Raw genomic sequence first — 17,704 nt, forward strand, 5'->3', positions numbered from 1 at the left:
CCAACTATTAACAATTTTAGGTTAACAATTGATTCAGACAATAACAAATTCTAAATGAACTTTGTCAACCTTTGTCATCTGCATTTTGTCTAACGAAATATTAGGTATTTAACAGGTTTAATCATAACAAAGCGAAGTTCATATAGATAAAAGCAAGCACAAAACAAAATGGCTTTTATAGCTGACTATGCGGTATGGGCTTTGCTCATTGACATTGTTGAAGGCCGTACGCCGGTACGTTGATCTATAGTTGTTAATGTTTGTGTCATTTTGGTCTTTTGTGGATAGTTGTCTCATTGGCAATCAAACCACATCTTCTTTTTTATATATAATATGAGGCAGGCATAACCTGTAAATGGGGACGAAGTCTGTATGCATTATTTTTTGTAACTTTAATATTTGTTAAAAAAATAAAACGGAAATACCGTAACATTTCCAATTTTGGTTCTGTTGTTAGGGATTTTAGTTGTGACGTTATTTAAATTATAACGTCATATGCAATGTAAACAAAGAAACGCTTTCATCAGGCAAGGCCGTAACTACCCTTGAGGCAAGTGAGGCAATTGCCTCACTAAAATTTCCACACTGATTATTTTTTTATGCATATATATATATAAATATAATGGTCATTTGTTGTTCTATCTCAAATTTAATTTCTATATCTTGTCATCATTCCTTTTAAACTATTCTTCCTGGATATAGCTCATAATTTTTAAAAAAACGTGTGATGTTTCTCGATTACATCAACCTAGTAACGACAATCATTATGGATCTCTAGTTAAAAATAGGCTCGTGCAGAAAAAGGAAAAGCGACACTGAAGGTAAAGAAGGAATAATTCTAGTAAACTAGTTTCTTTGGTGAACATAGTCTGAGCATTGCATATAAATTCATTAGTATAATCCAAAAACGACAAGTAGACTGACAAATCAAGTACTGGGCATCGCAAGGGGGCAGTCCTGTCTGCGTATTCATTTTACGAACTTTAATCTTTCTCTTTACAGATAAATGAAATATAAATAATATGAAACATGCATGGACTAGTTTTTATCCATGTTTCTTTAACATTAAAAATTGAAAGAATATCCCATATTCCAATTTGATATTGTTGAGGAATGGTAAAACTATTAACACAAGATTTTGTCTTTACTTATTCGGGACTTCGGAATTTCGTTTCTTTATATTCGGGGTTTCGGAATCGGACAGCCCAACCCCTAACCCCTAAATTTATAGATTCTGGAACTAAAATATCACCAACTATTTCCAGAAATAATTGGAAATTACGGGTAAACGTCAAAAACTTCATTCCAATTTCCCCTGTATCCATATCAGATATACTTACTCTATAGATAGAATCATATACCTGTATCTTATCTCATTCTATCCCTAGTTTGTCTACTCTTCGTCAGCATAAAACGAGTTTAATATTTTGTAACTGCGACTGTATGATGGTGCTTACGGGAAAGCTTAATTCCCTTTTGCAAACAAAACTGTTACTACCGATGCTGCTACCGAATTGCTGATGGAGAAGGAATTTGAAGAAGACATTGATCATTGTGTTGATGATAATGTGCTACCTTTAAAAACTCAGACTGCCCTGAAACGACTGACATCTTGGAAAAGAGCATGCATGAGTGGCCAGAGATTGTGCGGTCTTACCATGCTCCATGTTCATCTCTCGCGATAAGGATATCAGCAGACCACATAATGATTCTTAAAAGATTTGACTGAACCAGCAATAGAAAAATTTGGCAAACTGTACTGAATCGATGTTTGTTCTATGTTCTGTCATCAAACTAAAATCAGGCAGCACTCGCACCCGCAAAGTGGAAAGGGATTTATATAAGTTGCAAAGCTTGTTTCCCAATCCACTATAAATAAATATGTTTAAATTAAAATTAAATTAAATTAAATTAAAATTAAATACTAAAATCAGAGATATTTGGATGATTATCTTACATATAAATTTAAATAAATTTGTTAAAAATTTGGTGTTAGTAAGTCTTAGAAAATGAAAATTTATATAAAAAGTGTCCAAATTCAAAACATTATCAAACTCTCTAAAATGCCTAGAATGCAGGATTTTGCACCATTCATTTCATACCCTCCAAAAAAATTTTTCGCCTCGCTTCGCTCGGCTCAATTATCTTGCCTCACTAAAATAAGATGCCTAGTTACGGCCTTGTCAGGTAACGTTTTTTCATATCAAAGAATTATTTAAAAAAATGAAAATTGGTATTGCGTTCCCTCCTTTTTATACTAGACTGATAAATATATATTTTATAAGGAAGTATATTGTAGATTTCTGCGCCGGTCCGGGATTTCAAAACATGACATAAAAAAAAGTTAACGATTTTGAGTTCATTAGTACAAGGAAAAATTCGGGAAATTTTCCCGATTTTTTTATTTTTCTACCGTAATTGGGGACTCCGTCCCCATATTAGATAATTAACCAACAGATTTTCTTAATTTCTGTTGACAGACCAACATGTGCAGATGATATAGCACGTCTGTCTGTAGTCCTATATTATAAGACTCTGGAGGTTCATATCATTTACATTCAACGTTTTATATCGGATATTTTTTTTTTACTATCAATGTTGAACCCGTCCGACGGATGTTTTGCCAGACAAGCTGGCCGTGGGACTTCAGAGCATGTCCTATATCAAAAAGTGGATATTTGCCCACCCAAAATAGATGCGCTGCTTTGACTTTCATTTTTCATTTATCTCTTCATGTATGTAAGTTTAACCTACCTGCCTGACTAGTCTGTCTGATGATATTGAAGAAAATTTTACAAATTATTCTAAACACTGTTATACCAAATGCCAAACAGGACAGTGTTACAATTCATCAAACAAAAACAAATGCGGTTATCATCAATAAAGGCAAAACTGTCAGAAAAACCAACAATGGAGTCTCGGCACCACTTGTATAACACTAGTCCAAATAATTATGACGTCTGGCAAGGCTATTTTATTTTTTTCTGGGACATTTGGACTAGTATAACACCAACCAACCAAACTAAACATCTACATGTAGGTATAATCAGATATTGTTTGCCTTGAATTAGTGGAGAATTAAGGCTTTTTCCCCTGGAGAAGAATCCCAATTTGAAAAAAATGGCTTAAAATTATTCCCCTAAACATGCTATAAAGACAACCTTTTTTCCCAAATAGTGCAGACTCTCTAGTCAGTAGTAATTGTGCATGAATACAAACTGAAAAACACTCATTTATACATTGGTCATGCCTATAAAGACTATATGTGCAGATGATTGAGGGTCTATTTATGTATCATCACTGACAAAAAGGGGTCTTATTTCAAAGCAAGGTTTGACTCTTGAAAGGGGGTCTGGAAATTGAAGTTTCAGTCAAATTCATGGTTTATTCTAAATTTCCAAATTTGATGAAAATGACGCATATTTTCCCAATAAAAAAGGGTAGAGGTAGTTTTGAAAAAAGCCAATATCACTGAACTATAATAAGAGCTATAATTAAAGAAAATAACATAAGTGTAGTGGACTGACTGTCCCTAGCTCGCTGAACACTCTACTCCTTAATTAATAGCGGACTTCATGGATCAAATGGCTAAATTCCAATCACCTCTTACCAAATATATTGGAGCTATGTTATACCTAAACTTCTTTTTGGACTTGAAATACTACCACTAAAACAAAAATTGACCGCCTTAGAAAGTTCCACATAAACTGTCGTAACAAAATTCCAATCACTGTCTCAAAGAACAGCCGTCTGTCACGGTCTGTGCCGTCTATCTACTTATTCATGTTATTGGTGCACTACCCATAGAAGCAGAGCTCTACAAACGTCAACTGAGCTTTTTATATAGCCTTTTAAACAACGAAAATGATACAACAACTTAATCAAAGACAGATCTCTATCAACATCAACAACCCAGGAAGTTTTTATAACATAGTATCCAAAACGTTGGAATCTAGAATTCTTACTGAATAATCAAATGAACAAATTACAATGGAAACATCAATATAAGATAGCGATTTTAACTATTGGTCAAAAACCTATATTATAGACCAGTCAGCCAATAAATCAACACTGAAACATCTCTGTGTACCGTAGATCAAGTGGAAATGGAAAAACTGCATCAAGTTGTTCAACATTTTTTTACATTTTAAAACTATCCGATGTATATAGTTCTATAAAAATAAGCTTAAATAACACAAGTGAAAACAGCATTGTTTCTACTTGGTGTTCGTAATTGGAAGGAAATATGAGGAAGAAGAAGAAAAAGAAGTTGACAATACTTGTAAAATTGTTATTGAATAATAAAAAAGAATTACAAATAAATCAACATGGCTGAAATCCTCAGTGGACAAAATGGTTGACTTCTTATTGGGGTCTATTGCTCTTTGTCTAATGTTGACCTGTTGCAAGTTAAAATATCTGCCCTTACCCAAAACAACAACATTTTGTTTACAGTAACAGTCCAAATTTAAACATGTTAGATGGTTTCTGTTTTTTCATATATCCTTTATTTATATTGTAGTATGCAGTATGGGGTCAGTGTTATGGATACCAACTGTCCTGGGACTATTTACAGCTTATTTATACATTCTGTCAACAAATGTTCCTGAACTAAAGGGGGTAAAAGATGAAAATGCCAGGTTAGTTTATATAAGTTCTTAATCAAAGGGCCAAAATTATGTAAAAAATGAAAGATATGTTTGTTCTGAACTGAAAGGAGAGCATAACAAATGGTCTAGTTCGGTATGCTTGACCAACTAAAAGAACATAAAAGAAGGACGAAAGATACAGTCAAACTCATAAATCGAAGAATAAACTGGCAACGCCACATGTGGCTAAAAATGAAAAAGACAAACAATAGTACACATGACACAATATCGCGCAACATATAAAACTAAAGAAAAAGCAACACGAACCCCACCAAAAACTAGGGGTGATCTCAGGTGCTCCAGATGGGTAAGATGCCAACAGAGTCTAAATGATGTATATTTTAGCAACAAAAGGTAATTGAACAGTATATATCGTATTAAACAATGAGCAAAACTTTAACCATATCATGCATACATGTACAATGATGTATGTACATTTGATAAAGTATAAATCTTATAAAAGACATGAAAAATGTATGTTTACTGTGAAACCTGTTTAAACCGAATCTCTTCAGGACTTAAGATTTTGTTCGGTTTCCACAGATAATCAGTTTTATTAGGTTCACAACGCATACATGTACAATTTGAAATGAACATGTTTGGTTTATACAGGTATTTGGTTTATGCAGGATTGGGTTTAGTCAGGTTTCACTGTATAATGATTCCACCATTTTCCATTTTCGTCGATCAAGGCTTTGTGGGGCATGTGGCAAGGGCAATGCAACTAACCAGGGATCTGTACAAGGACTAATGGAAAACACATGAATAACACCTTAATAGTAACTAAACTAAATTGCAATGCATATAAAATTGATTTTTTCCAGATTAAATTTTCCGTCCAATTTAGAAGAGTTGACATCATTAGCATCCACACTTCAGCTGTATAAAACAGAACATTTACTGTACGTTCTGCTATTGTTCTGTAGTGCCTACATATATAAACAAACATTTGCTATCCCTGGATCTGTGTTCCTGGTAAGTATATATATAAAATTGAGAATGGAAATGGGTAATGTGTCTAAGTGACAACAACCTGACCATAGAGAAGACAACAGCCAAAGGCCACCAATAGGTTTTCAATGTAGCAAGAAACTCCCGTACCCAGAGGCGTTCTTCAGCTGGCCCCTCAACAAATATGTATATACTAGTTCAGTAATAATGGACGATATACTAAACTCCAAATTACAAACAAGAAACTAAAATTTAAAAATATATAAAAGACTAACAAATGCCAGAGGCTCCTGACTTGGAACAGAGGCACAGAATTGTGGTGAGGTTAAACATGTACATGATGTATATACATTGGAAATGAAAACTGCAAACTTAAATTGTCTTGAGTATAGAAATGTTGTACCACACTAAATGCTGTAGTAGAACTTTATCCTATGCAATGTTTAAATTTTAGTTGACAATTAAATCTATTCAATATTTGTTTAAAATGTAAAATTTAAACATTGTTTACAATGTTTACACATGCACTTGTTTCAATCCATGGGAAGGTTGACTATCCATATATTTATACACCATGTGTGGCTGTTTAACTTAAATCTTTCATCATGTTGGTTTATGTTGGTGCTACCTTATCCTCACAATAAGTATATATATGTTTAATCTACTCGTTTATATGTTTAATCTACTGATATTCTTCATAATCAGATGTTCTAGTTTGAAAACCTTATGACGAGTGAGCCTAATTTCCTACAAAACTGAAATCAGAGTTTGCCAAACAAACTATGCATGCATGCTATGAAGGACAGGCAGAGCAATTCAATAAACTACATTAAAAAAAGACACATCTTAAAAAAAACCACACCACAACGATCTCTCAATTTATTAATTGCAGAATTTCCCCTAGAATATTTTTTTTGTGTATTAACACTGTTGCCTGAAATATTCAATCTGAAATTTTTCCCTTTGTTACAGAATTTATTAGGGGGAGCATTATTTGGAGTATGGACATCCTTTCCTCTGGTGTGTGTTCTATCAGCCACTGGGGCCTCAGGTTGCTTTCATTATATTACAGAATTTATTAGGTGGAGCATTATTTGGAGTATGGACATCCTTTCCTCTAGTGTGTGTTCTATCAGCCACTGGGGCCTCATGTTGCTTTCATTATATTACAGAATTTATTAGGGGGAGCATTATTTGGAGTATGGACATCCTTTCCTCTGGTGTGTGTTCTATCAGCCACTGGGGCCTCATGTTGCTTTCATTATATTACAGAATTTATTAGGGGGAGCATTATTTGGAGTATGGACATCCTTTCCTCTGGTGTGTGTTCTATCAGCCACTGGGGCCTCATGTTGCTTTCTTTTGTCAAAATATTTTGGCAAGCAGCACATTGAAAGATTCTTTCCAGATAAAGTTCACTTTCTACAAGGAAAGGTTTGTATACATGATATTTGTTTATTGTCAACTATCATTGCAGTAAATCATTGAAAAAAAGTAAAATGATAATATATCACAATATATCATTGCAACTGTGTGGTATGATTGCAAATGAGACAACTATCCAGCAGAGTTAAATAAAGTTGGTGTAAGCAATATTTAATTATTGGCAAATATATGGCCTTCAACAATGGGAAAAACTCATCCCATATAATCTGCTTTAAAAGCCCTGGCATGAAAAATGTGAAACAATTTAAACAAAAAAACTAACGACCTAAAAGAGGGACGAAAGATACCAAAGGGACAGTCAAACTCGTAAATCTAAAACAAACTGACAACGCCATGGCTAAAAATGAAAAAGACAAACAGAAAAACAATAGTACACATGACACAACATAGAAAACTAAAGAATAAACAACACGAACCCCACCAAAAACTAGGGGTGATCTAAACTATGTCAAAAAACAAATTAAAAAAAAGAAAAATATGACCGAGACTAAACAATTACAATCACTGAATTGCCTCCCCAAGTCTATTTATATATTTTTTATTTTTTTTATCCATATTTACTCAATAATTAATGATTGATAAAATTGATATTATTATATAGTTTTACTGTTCGCATTTTGTTGGTTTATATATAAGCTTAAGGATGTAAGTAGGTGAGGTTTTAGAATAAGTGTCAAATGTTTGGAATCCTTGGTGTTTTTCCATACCATGCAAGGTAAAATATTTTGCCCCATAACACCTATTTATGTTTTAACTTAAGACTAAATAGCTCATAAAACATTGTTAAAGGTCAATTGACAAAATTTAAGCAGATTTTAAGTTTTCTTTCTTTCGAATTGAGACCCAAATAATAATACCAATGCAAATACAAGCTTAAGGTAAAAGACTGTGTCAGCCTTTTCCCGCCATATTTTATAACTCAAATATCTTGAAAAGGAGCTCCATGACCTATTATTATTTTTAGTTTATTGTTATCCTTAACTACTACTCTTCCAGCTTAAAGAGTCAATTTTGATTTCCTAATTTATTAAATTTTACTTTAGATCACCTAAGTACATCCTTAAAGAGATTATGTTATTGTTTTGTGACATGCCAACTTTAAATGAAACTTTTGATTTGATTTGGGTTGATGAAATATACGAGCACAGCAATGTTGTTTTTAAGTAGTAAATTTATTTGTCTGTGATTTTATAAATAAAATGCAAACTGAAATATATGTATAGTGAATTACAAAGAGTAGCTTATAAAATGGTGCTAAAATAAATGTCCACAAAAAAACATTTTTATTGGTGAAGGGATATTTAGGTTGTAAAATTAACAGTCTATGACATGTATGAACTTATTTTTTCTCCATTTTTATGTCAATTTATTTTGTTATAAATTTTTATTCCAGGTAGAAGAAAACAAAGACAGTTTATTGTTTTTCTTGTTATTTTTACGATTTTTTCCAATGACACCGAATTGGTTTCTAAATATGGCATCACCTATAGTGAATGTACCGATTCATTTGTTCTTCTTGTCAGTATTAATAGGTAAGTGTGTTAAAAGATAAAATATATTTCTGTTTATTAAGTTAAGAGTAGGGGGCGCTGCAGTGGAATCAACCTCTGAAGTCATTTGGTATTTTACAGAACTATGTTATTTTTCTAACAATTGAGATTAATGTTAATGCATCAGACTTGTATGATTGCCAATGAAACAACACAAAATGATATGGCAGCAACTACAAGTAGCAAAATTCAACAAGCTATAAAACATGTAAAAGACCCCAAAATGACAAAAGTAAAACAATTTAAGAGAAAATCCAAAAACAGCAGGAACAGAGCCAAAAAAATAATAACAACAAATAATATGTTCGGTTTGACTTTTTTATTGTATAAATTTCAAGATTTAGTAAAAGTTTAATCTAACGAGACTTAAAGATGATTCATTTCACATCAGAATCTGACTAACGAAGGATATCTGTTATCCCAAATATTTATAAATAATTACATTTATAGTTACCTTTTTTTGTATTTGGAGTTGTTGTGTACACTTTTTTAGGCGTTTATATACATGTATATACGGTATATATATATCTTAAACCACTTTTTATGCTTGATCTGTTAACATATTGGAAGGGGACATTAAGGGGTACCTGTGTTAGCTAGAAAATACATTCATACACAATTCCTCCAATTCAATTTAGTCCCAAAATATTAGTTTGCTTCAACCAAATATTATGAAACTTAAACTTAATGGTTAAAACCACCTAACAAAGAGCAAGTTTGAATTGTGATGGCTTCACTTTCACCAAGCTTGAGTTATGTCCCTTTATATATGAAGAAATGCAAAATCAGTAGTACATTTACACTTGCATATTTACAAGCAGGGACATCTTCTTTTATCTAAATACTGGAAGAAACTCTGATTGATATTTTTCTTTTATTTGTAGGATTGATGCCATTTAACTTTATATGCCTACTCTTATATGTTTACTGGTTGGATGTTTTCCATATTTCAAATCTTTTACTTTTCTTTGTAGGGTTGATGCCATTTAACTTTATATGTGTACAGACTGGTGGGATGTTGTCAGAGATCTAATCTTTTACTTTTCTTTGTAGGGTTGATGCCATTTAACTTTATATGTGTACAGACTGGTGGGATGTTGTCAGAGATCTAATCTTTTACTTTTCTTTGTAGGGTTGATGCCATTTAACTTTATATGTGTACAAACTGGAGGGATGTTATCAGAGATCTAATCTTTTACTTTTCTTTGTAGGGTTGATGCCATTTAACTTTATATGTGTACAGACTGGAGGGATGTTGTCAGAGATCTAATCTTTTACTTTTCTTTGTAGGGTTGATGCCATTTAACTTGATATGTGTACAGACTGGAGGGATGTTGTCAGAGATCTAATCTTTTACTTTTCTTTGTAGGGTTGATGCCATTTAACTTTATATGTGTACAGACTGGAGGGATGTTGTCATAGATCAAATCTTTTACTTTTCTTTGTAGGGTTGATGCCATTTAACTTTATATGTGTACAGACTGGAGGGATGTTGTCAGAGATCTAATCTTACTTTTCTTTGTAGGGTTGATGCCATTTAACTTTATATGTGTACAGACTGGAGGGATGTTGTCAGAGATCTAATCTTTTACTTTTCTTTGTAGGGTTGATGCCATTTAACTTTATATGTGTACAGACTGGAGGGATGTTGTCAGAGATCTAATCTTACTTTTCTTTGTAGGGTTGATGCCATTTAACTTTATATGTGTACAGACTGGAGGGATGTTGTCATAGATCAAATCTTTTACTTTTCTTTGTAGGGTTGATGCCATTTAACTTTATATGTGTACAGACTGGTGGGATGTTATCAGAGATCTAATCTTTTACTTTTCTTTGTAGGGTTGATGCCATTTAACTTTATATGTGTACAGACTGGAGGGATGTTGTCAGAGATCTAATCTTTTACTTTTCTTTGTAGGGTTGATGCCATTTAACTTTATATGTGTACAGACTGGAGGGATGTTGTCAGAGATCTAATCTTACTTTTCTTTGTAGGGTTGATGCCATTTAACTTTATATGTGTACAGACTGGTGGGATGTTGTCAGAGATCAAATCTTTTACTTTTCTTTGTAGGGTTGATGCCATTTAACTTTATATGTGTACAGACTGGAGGGATGTTGTCAGAGATCTAATCTGTTTACTTTTCTTTGTAGGGTTGATGCCATTTAACTTTATATGTGTACAGACTGGTGGGATGTTGTCAGAGATCAAATCTTTTACTTTTCTTTGTAGGGTTGATGCCATTTAACTTGATATGTGTACAAACTGGAGGGATGTTGTCAGAGATCTAATCTTTTACTTTTCTTTGTAGGGTTGATGCCATTTAACTTTATATGTGTACAGACTGGTGGGATGTTGTCAGAGATCAAATGTTTTACTTTTCTTTGTAGGGTTGATGCCATTTAACTTTATATGTGTACAGACTGGAGGGATGTTGTCAGAGATCTAATCTTTTACTTTTATTTGTAGGGTTGATGCCATTTAACTTTATATGTGTACAGACTGGTGGGATGTTGTCAGAGATCAAATCTTTTACTTTTCTTTGTAGGGTTGATGCCATTTAACTTTATATGTGTACAGACTGGCGGGATGTTATCAGAGATCTAATCTTTTACTTTTCTTTGTAGGGTTGATGCCATTTAACTTTATATGTGTACAGACTGGAGGGATGTTATCAGAGATCTAATCTTTTACTTTTCTTTGTAGGGTTGATGCCATTTAACTTTATATGTGTACAGACTGGAGGGATGTTGTCAGAGATCAAATGTTTTACTTTTCTTTGTAGGGTTGATGCCATTTAACTTTATATGTGTACAGACTGGTGGGATGTTGTCAGAGATCTAATCTTTTACTTTTCTTTGTAGGGTTGATGCCATTTAACTTTATATGTGTACAGACTGGTGGGATGTTGTCAGAGATCAAATCTTTACTTTTCTTTGTAGGGTTGATGCCATTTAACTTTATATGTGTACAGACTGGAGGGATGTTGTCAGAGATCAAATCTTTTACTTTTCTTTGTAGGATTGATGCCATTTAACTTTATATGTGTACAGACTGGTGGGATGTTGTCAGAGATCTAATCTTTACTTTTCTTTGTAGGGTTGATGCCATTTAACTTTATATGTGTACAGACTGGAGGGATGTTGTCAGAGATCAAATCTTTTACTTTTCTTTGTAGGATTGATGCCATTTAACTTTATATGTGTACAGACTGGTGGGATGTTGTCAGAGATCTAATCTTTACTTTTCTTTGTAGGGTTGATGCCATTTAACTTTATATGTGTACAGACTGGAGGGATGTTGTCAGAGATCTAATCTTTTACTTTTCTTTGTAGGGTTGATGCCATTTAACTTTATATGTGTACAGACTGGAGGGATGTTGTCAGAGATCTAATCTTTTACTTTTCTTTGTAGGGTTGATGCCATTTAACTTTATATGTGTACAGACTGGTGGGATGTTATCAGAGATCAAATCTTTTACTTTTCTTTGTAGGGTTGATGCCATTTAACTTTATATGTGTACAGACTGGTGGGATGTTATCAGAGATCTAATCTTTTACTTTTCTTTGTAGGGTTGATGCCATTTAACTTTATATGTGTACAGACTGGTGGGATGTTGTCAGAGATCTAATGTTTTACTTTTCTTTGTAGGGTTGATGCCATTTAACTTTATATGTGTACAGACTGGAGGGATGTTGTCAGAGATCAAATCTTTTACTTTTCTTTGTAGGGTTGATGCCATTTAACTTTATATGTGTACAGACTGGTGGGATGTTGTCAGAGATCTAATCTTTTACTTTTCTTTGTAGGGTTGATGCCATTTAACTTTATATGTGTACAAACTGGAGGGATGTTATCAGAGATCTAATCTTTTACTTTTCTTTGTAGGGTTGATGCCATTTAACTTTATATGTGTACAGACAGGAGGGATGTTGTCAGAGATCAAATCTTTTACTTTTCTTTGTAGGGTTGATGCCATTTAACTTTATATGTGTACAGACAGGAGGGATGTTGTCAGAGATCAAATCTTTTACTTTTCTTTGTAGGGTTGATGCCATTTAACTTTATATGTGTACAGACTGGTGGGATGTTGTCAGAGATCAAATCTTTTACTTTTCTTTGTAGGGTTGATGCCATTTAACTTTATATGTGTACAGACAGGAGGGATGTTGTCAGAGATCTAATCTTTTACTTTTCTTTGTAGGGTTGATGCCATTTAACTTTATATGTGTACAGACAGGAGGGATGTTGTCAGAGATCAAATCTTTTACTTTTCTTTGTAGGGTTGATGCCATTTAACTTTATATGTGTACAGACTGGAGGGATGTTGTCAGAGATCTAATCTTTTACTTTTCTTTGTAGGGTTGATGCCATTTAACTTTATATGTGTACAGACTGGAGGGATGTTATCAGAGATCAAATCTTTTACTTTTCTTTGTAGGGTTGATGCCATTTAACTTTATATGTGTACAGACTGGTGGGATGTTGTCAGAGATCAAATCTTTTACTTTTCTTTGTAGGGTTGATGCCATTTAACTTTATATGTGTACAGACTGGAGGGATGTTATCAGAGATCAAATCTTTTACTTTTCTTTGTAGGGTTGATGCCATTTAACTTTATATGTGTACAGACTGGAGGGATGTTGTCAGAGATCTAATCTTTTACTTTTCTTTGTAGGGTTGATGCCATTTAACTTTATATGTGTACAGACTGGTGGGATGTTATCAGAGATCAAATGTTTTACTTTCTTTGTAGGGTTGATGCCATTTAACTTTATATGTGTACAGACTGGTGGGATGTTGTCAGAGATCAAATGTTTTACTTTTCTTTGTAGAGTTGATGCCATTTAACTTTATATGTGTACAGACTGGTGGGATGTTGTCAGAGATCAAATGTTTTACTTTTCTTTGTAGGGTTGATGCCATTTAACTTTATATGTGTACAGACTGGTGGGATGTTGTCAGAGATCAAATCTTTACTTTTCTTTGTAGGGTTGATGCCATTTAACTTTATATGTGTACAGACTGGAGGGATGTTGTCAGAGATCTAATCTTTTACTTTTCTTTGTAGGGTTGATGCCATTTAACTTTATATGTGTACAGACTGGAGGGATGTTATCAGAGATCAAATCTTTTACTTTTCTTTGTAGGGTTGATGCCATTTAACTTTATATGTGTACAGACTGGAGGGATGTTGTCAGATATCAAATCTTTTACTTTTCTTTGTAGGGTTGATGCCATTTAACTTTATATGTGTACAGACTGGAGGGATGTTGTCAGAGATCTAATCTTTTACTTTTCTTTGTAGGGTTGATGCCATTTAACTTTATATGTGTACAGACTGGAGGGATGTTGTCAGAAATCAAATCTACAGATGATATTTTTACCTCAGGGACGTTAATAAAATTAGGTGCTATAGCGGTTGTGGCGTTAGTACCAGGGATGATAGTGAAAAAACTGAAAGACAGGAAAACAAAATCTGAATAATAAATGGAAATGTTATATTGTCTTGCCTTGACAGAGTTAAAAAGTGTGACATATGTATGCTGTTTCTGGTGTTTTTGGTAGCAGCCTCAACAATTGTTTCAGTTTGTGATTAGGTTTAGTTTATGGTGAACCACTTGCGGTAGTTCAATTATATTTGGTATGCAGTTGTATTAACATTGGCACATGAGTGTAGTTCAATGATATTTGGTATGCAGAAAATGTATTAACATTGGCACATCTCATTTCCATGGAGATTGTTAAGCACTGTACGTTCAGTCACGGTTGATTGACTTTGAATATTTGCATTACTTACATGTTAAGGTGTATAGCATTCTCAATTTCAACATTTGTTTTATCAAAATTACAATAAGGCAAGACATATCTCTGTGTTAACAGTTTATTTTTATTCTAAATTGTTATTTGATCATGCATGTCAGCATTTGTTTTAAGCTTTTATTAATGATTAAATGGACTTAGGGGATTCTAAATAACTGAGTTAATATTTTTAAACATAATTATAAACTGGGTTGCGTCTCATTTTCCACATGATCTCATGAAATTAAAACCTTAAGAAATGGAAATTGTTTTGGAATTTCAACAGCTGCACCACCAGGGTAATGCATTAAAAAAGTAATTTATTACCTTGAAACATTTTTTATAACAAATATTTACAAAGAGAAGGATTTTTATACAGTAACCAATAATGATAATTGACAAGTTTATAGGTATACTATTTTTCAGGTATCGATATAAAGGGTAAATTCAGAAATGTTTTGTGCATTCCATACTAGAAATTATTGCAATGTTTTTATTATTGCAAAAAAAATATGACAGTGTTGTAATTATGGTAATTGCAAGAAATTGAACTTGCATTTTGAAATTTTTTATATGAATTTATATGAATTTTATCAATATCCCAAAAATTGAAACCACATTTTTAAAAAATAGTATAAAATAACAAAATCGCAATAATAAATACATGCAATAATTTCTGAAATTAAAGTATTATCATAATTTTTTAACCAATTGGGCATGAATGATAGGTTAATTATTGTGTATTCAGGAATAGCTGCATTTAATTATTTCCATCAAACATTAATAAGATACAAGTTTTTATTTTGCTAAATGTATTGTTATAGTGCTTTGCATCAAAAGAAACATGGACATTTATGTTATCCTTGTTGTCTTTTTTAACAGAGTTTTTTGTTGATGGTAATTTTAGTTATTGACAAGCTATGATCAATATTTTCATTAATGTGCAATATGTAAGATTGAGTTATTTATTGTTTGTTTGCCTGTTTATTTTTTTTTTTGTTACTTTTTTAATGTCATTGATCTAGTTCAGACTTGATTACTTCAGCAGAAATTAAAATAACAAAAAAAAAAAAACGCTGTTGAATATATATTTAAAACAGAAGGTTAAATGAATGAAAAAAATAATTGAATAATTGCTGAGTTTTAAGTTTCAAATCCTCATACTTATTGAATATACATGTAATTTAAACATTTTGTACAAATTTATGGAAGTGAATATAACTAACTTTTATTTAATTTCTTTAAGTATTAATTTTGTGTTGCTACCATTATCACAAGTATGGTCAAACTTCAAATTGTAGAAACTTAATTATATGTTACATATATAGTTGAATTTAGATTTAAAATAAATTTTGTTTACCATAGACACTTTTTAGTCAAACAATGTAACAGTCACAAATTGTATTGAGTTTTGTTTGTGCCAATTTTTGTGGTTTGAAGAAAACTTGCATATTAATGGATATTTAATTTTGTGGTTTTGGTAAAGTTCAATATTTAAATTTGTTGTTCCTCTGTATCCATGAAAGCCATAAAAATTGAAATGAATAAATATAGATTCCTCAACTGCAACAAGTATGTTACGATATTGCTCCACGCGGGACCGTTAAATTTTAATATTTAAAGCCTGAAGCTTTGCAGAACTTTTTAAATAGTTAAAATTTAACTGTCAAGAGTTGAGAAATATCATAATACACGAGTTATATTGGTGGAATCTGTTTCTCTAATGATTTTTATCCTTCTTTTTCAAAGATTTGAAGAAAGTTGTGTACTTTTTATGTGACGTCATTAGACATGGTCCCCTTCATGACGTCACACTAGAAAAATTCAGAAGAAACGAAGAAAATTTAGCGTCACAATAAAATTTTGACCAATCATTTGCTGAGAACAAATTTTTCAGTAGAGATAGAAATACTTTTCTCACACTGGTCAGGAAATGTGAAAATTATGGTACGCACTGAAACCCGGACCGGACCGGACTCCGGACCCGGACTTGGGTATGAAACCCGGACCCGGACCCGGACTGAACGCCGGACCCGGACTGAATGCCGGACCCGGACTGTGGGTTTTTTACCACTTTCAGAAATATTTTTTTTAAGATTTATACTGTCATATAATAAGTTATAGTATAGTTTTAAAAAATCCACATTCCGAGCGCAAAATTGACCAAAAAGATTAAAGTAAAGTAAGGAAGAGATAAAATAATTCCCTTGTCGTTATTGTTTTATGGAAATTAATAAAATCTTTTTATTATCAATGAAAGCAAATTAAATTTTGATTAAAAGGAAGAGTGAAGCGCAACAGTTTGAAACATTCGAGGATTATATTTCTTTGTTTGTTGTTGTTGTTGTTGTTATTGGTTTTGGAAGGCGGCTTACTTATGTAGTAATTGCGCCTTGTTTGTTTTCTTCTTCTAGACATAAAGGATCATAAAAGGAAAAATAGAATTCCTGCTTTTCTAATTAATGCGCCCGTCAGGCGTGTGTTTATATTTCTCTAAGAAACTGTATAAATAAATTTTGAGTTATTATGTCACTGTGTAATGAAAGTCTCGTGTTTTATTGGGTGTTTGACATTTACGCCGATTTTTAAAAGTTTCGATCTTTCATTTGCGCCGATTGTGCACAGGTAAATTGCAGGTGAATATCACTTTCTATTCATCAATATAAACCTCTTTTGTTAGCGAGTTGTACATATCATAATTGTCAACTAGTATCATAAGAATTCCTATGATCTCTTATTGTTCCTCCGAATGTTTATGATATCTTATTGTTCTTCCAAATTCTGATAATATCTTATTGTTCCTCATAATTCTTATGACTTTTTATTGTTCCTCCGAATTCTTATGACTTGATTTTTCCTCCGAATTCTTATGACCTCTTGCTGTTCATCAGAAGCCGTGTGACTTTTTATTGTTCATCCGAGTTATTATAATCTCTAAGACTTATCGTTCCTACGAATTTGTATGTCTTTTAATTGTTCCTCTTAATTCTAATGATCTTTTACTGTTCCTCATATTGTATTATTGACAAAGTTTTACACAGACTCGCTTTAGGATATTGGGTTAATTGAAAGAAAACGAAAAAAGAAGACACAACCAGGAATTACTTACAAGATACGTTAAGGCTGTTGGTAATTCAGTGTTTAAATAACCAAAATATAAACCATGATGGATTGCTTTTTACCTTTAGGTGTTGGCCATGTACTAGCTGTGATCAGTAACTGCGAGCATTCTCATATTTGTAGTTGGTGTCGTTATGTTGTGTGGCTGTATAAGTTGTATAAGTACCCATCCAAGTATTAGTACC

At 32.6% G+C, this 17,704-nt stretch overlaps 1 protein-coding gene across 1 annotated transcript; it reads left to right on the forward strand.

Annotated features, from left to right (window-relative positions):
- LOC134700114 (transmembrane protein 41A-A-like) lies at positions 1-16,339 on the forward strand. The gene is made up of 6 exons (XM_063561487.1): positions 1-104; positions 4,523-4,640; positions 5,474-5,624; positions 6,873-7,034; positions 8,440-8,578; positions 13,906-16,339. Exons 2-6 carry the CDS (start codon positions 4,531-4,533, stop codon positions 14,082-14,084), a joined length of 741 nt encoding a protein of 246 aa, XP_063417557.1. The 5' UTR covers positions 1-104; positions 4,523-4,530; the 3' UTR covers positions 14,085-16,339.
- Positions 16,340-17,704: the final 1,365 nt, after the last annotated feature.

This window comes from Mytilus trossulus, unplaced genomic scaffold (genome assembly GCF_036588685.1).
Source record: "Mytilus trossulus isolate FHL-02 unplaced genomic scaffold, PNRI_Mtr1.1.1.hap1 h1tg000122l__unscaffolded, whole genome shotgun sequence".
Taxonomy (NCBI): Eukaryota; Metazoa; Mollusca; class Bivalvia; order Mytilida; family Mytilidae; genus Mytilus; species Mytilus trossulus.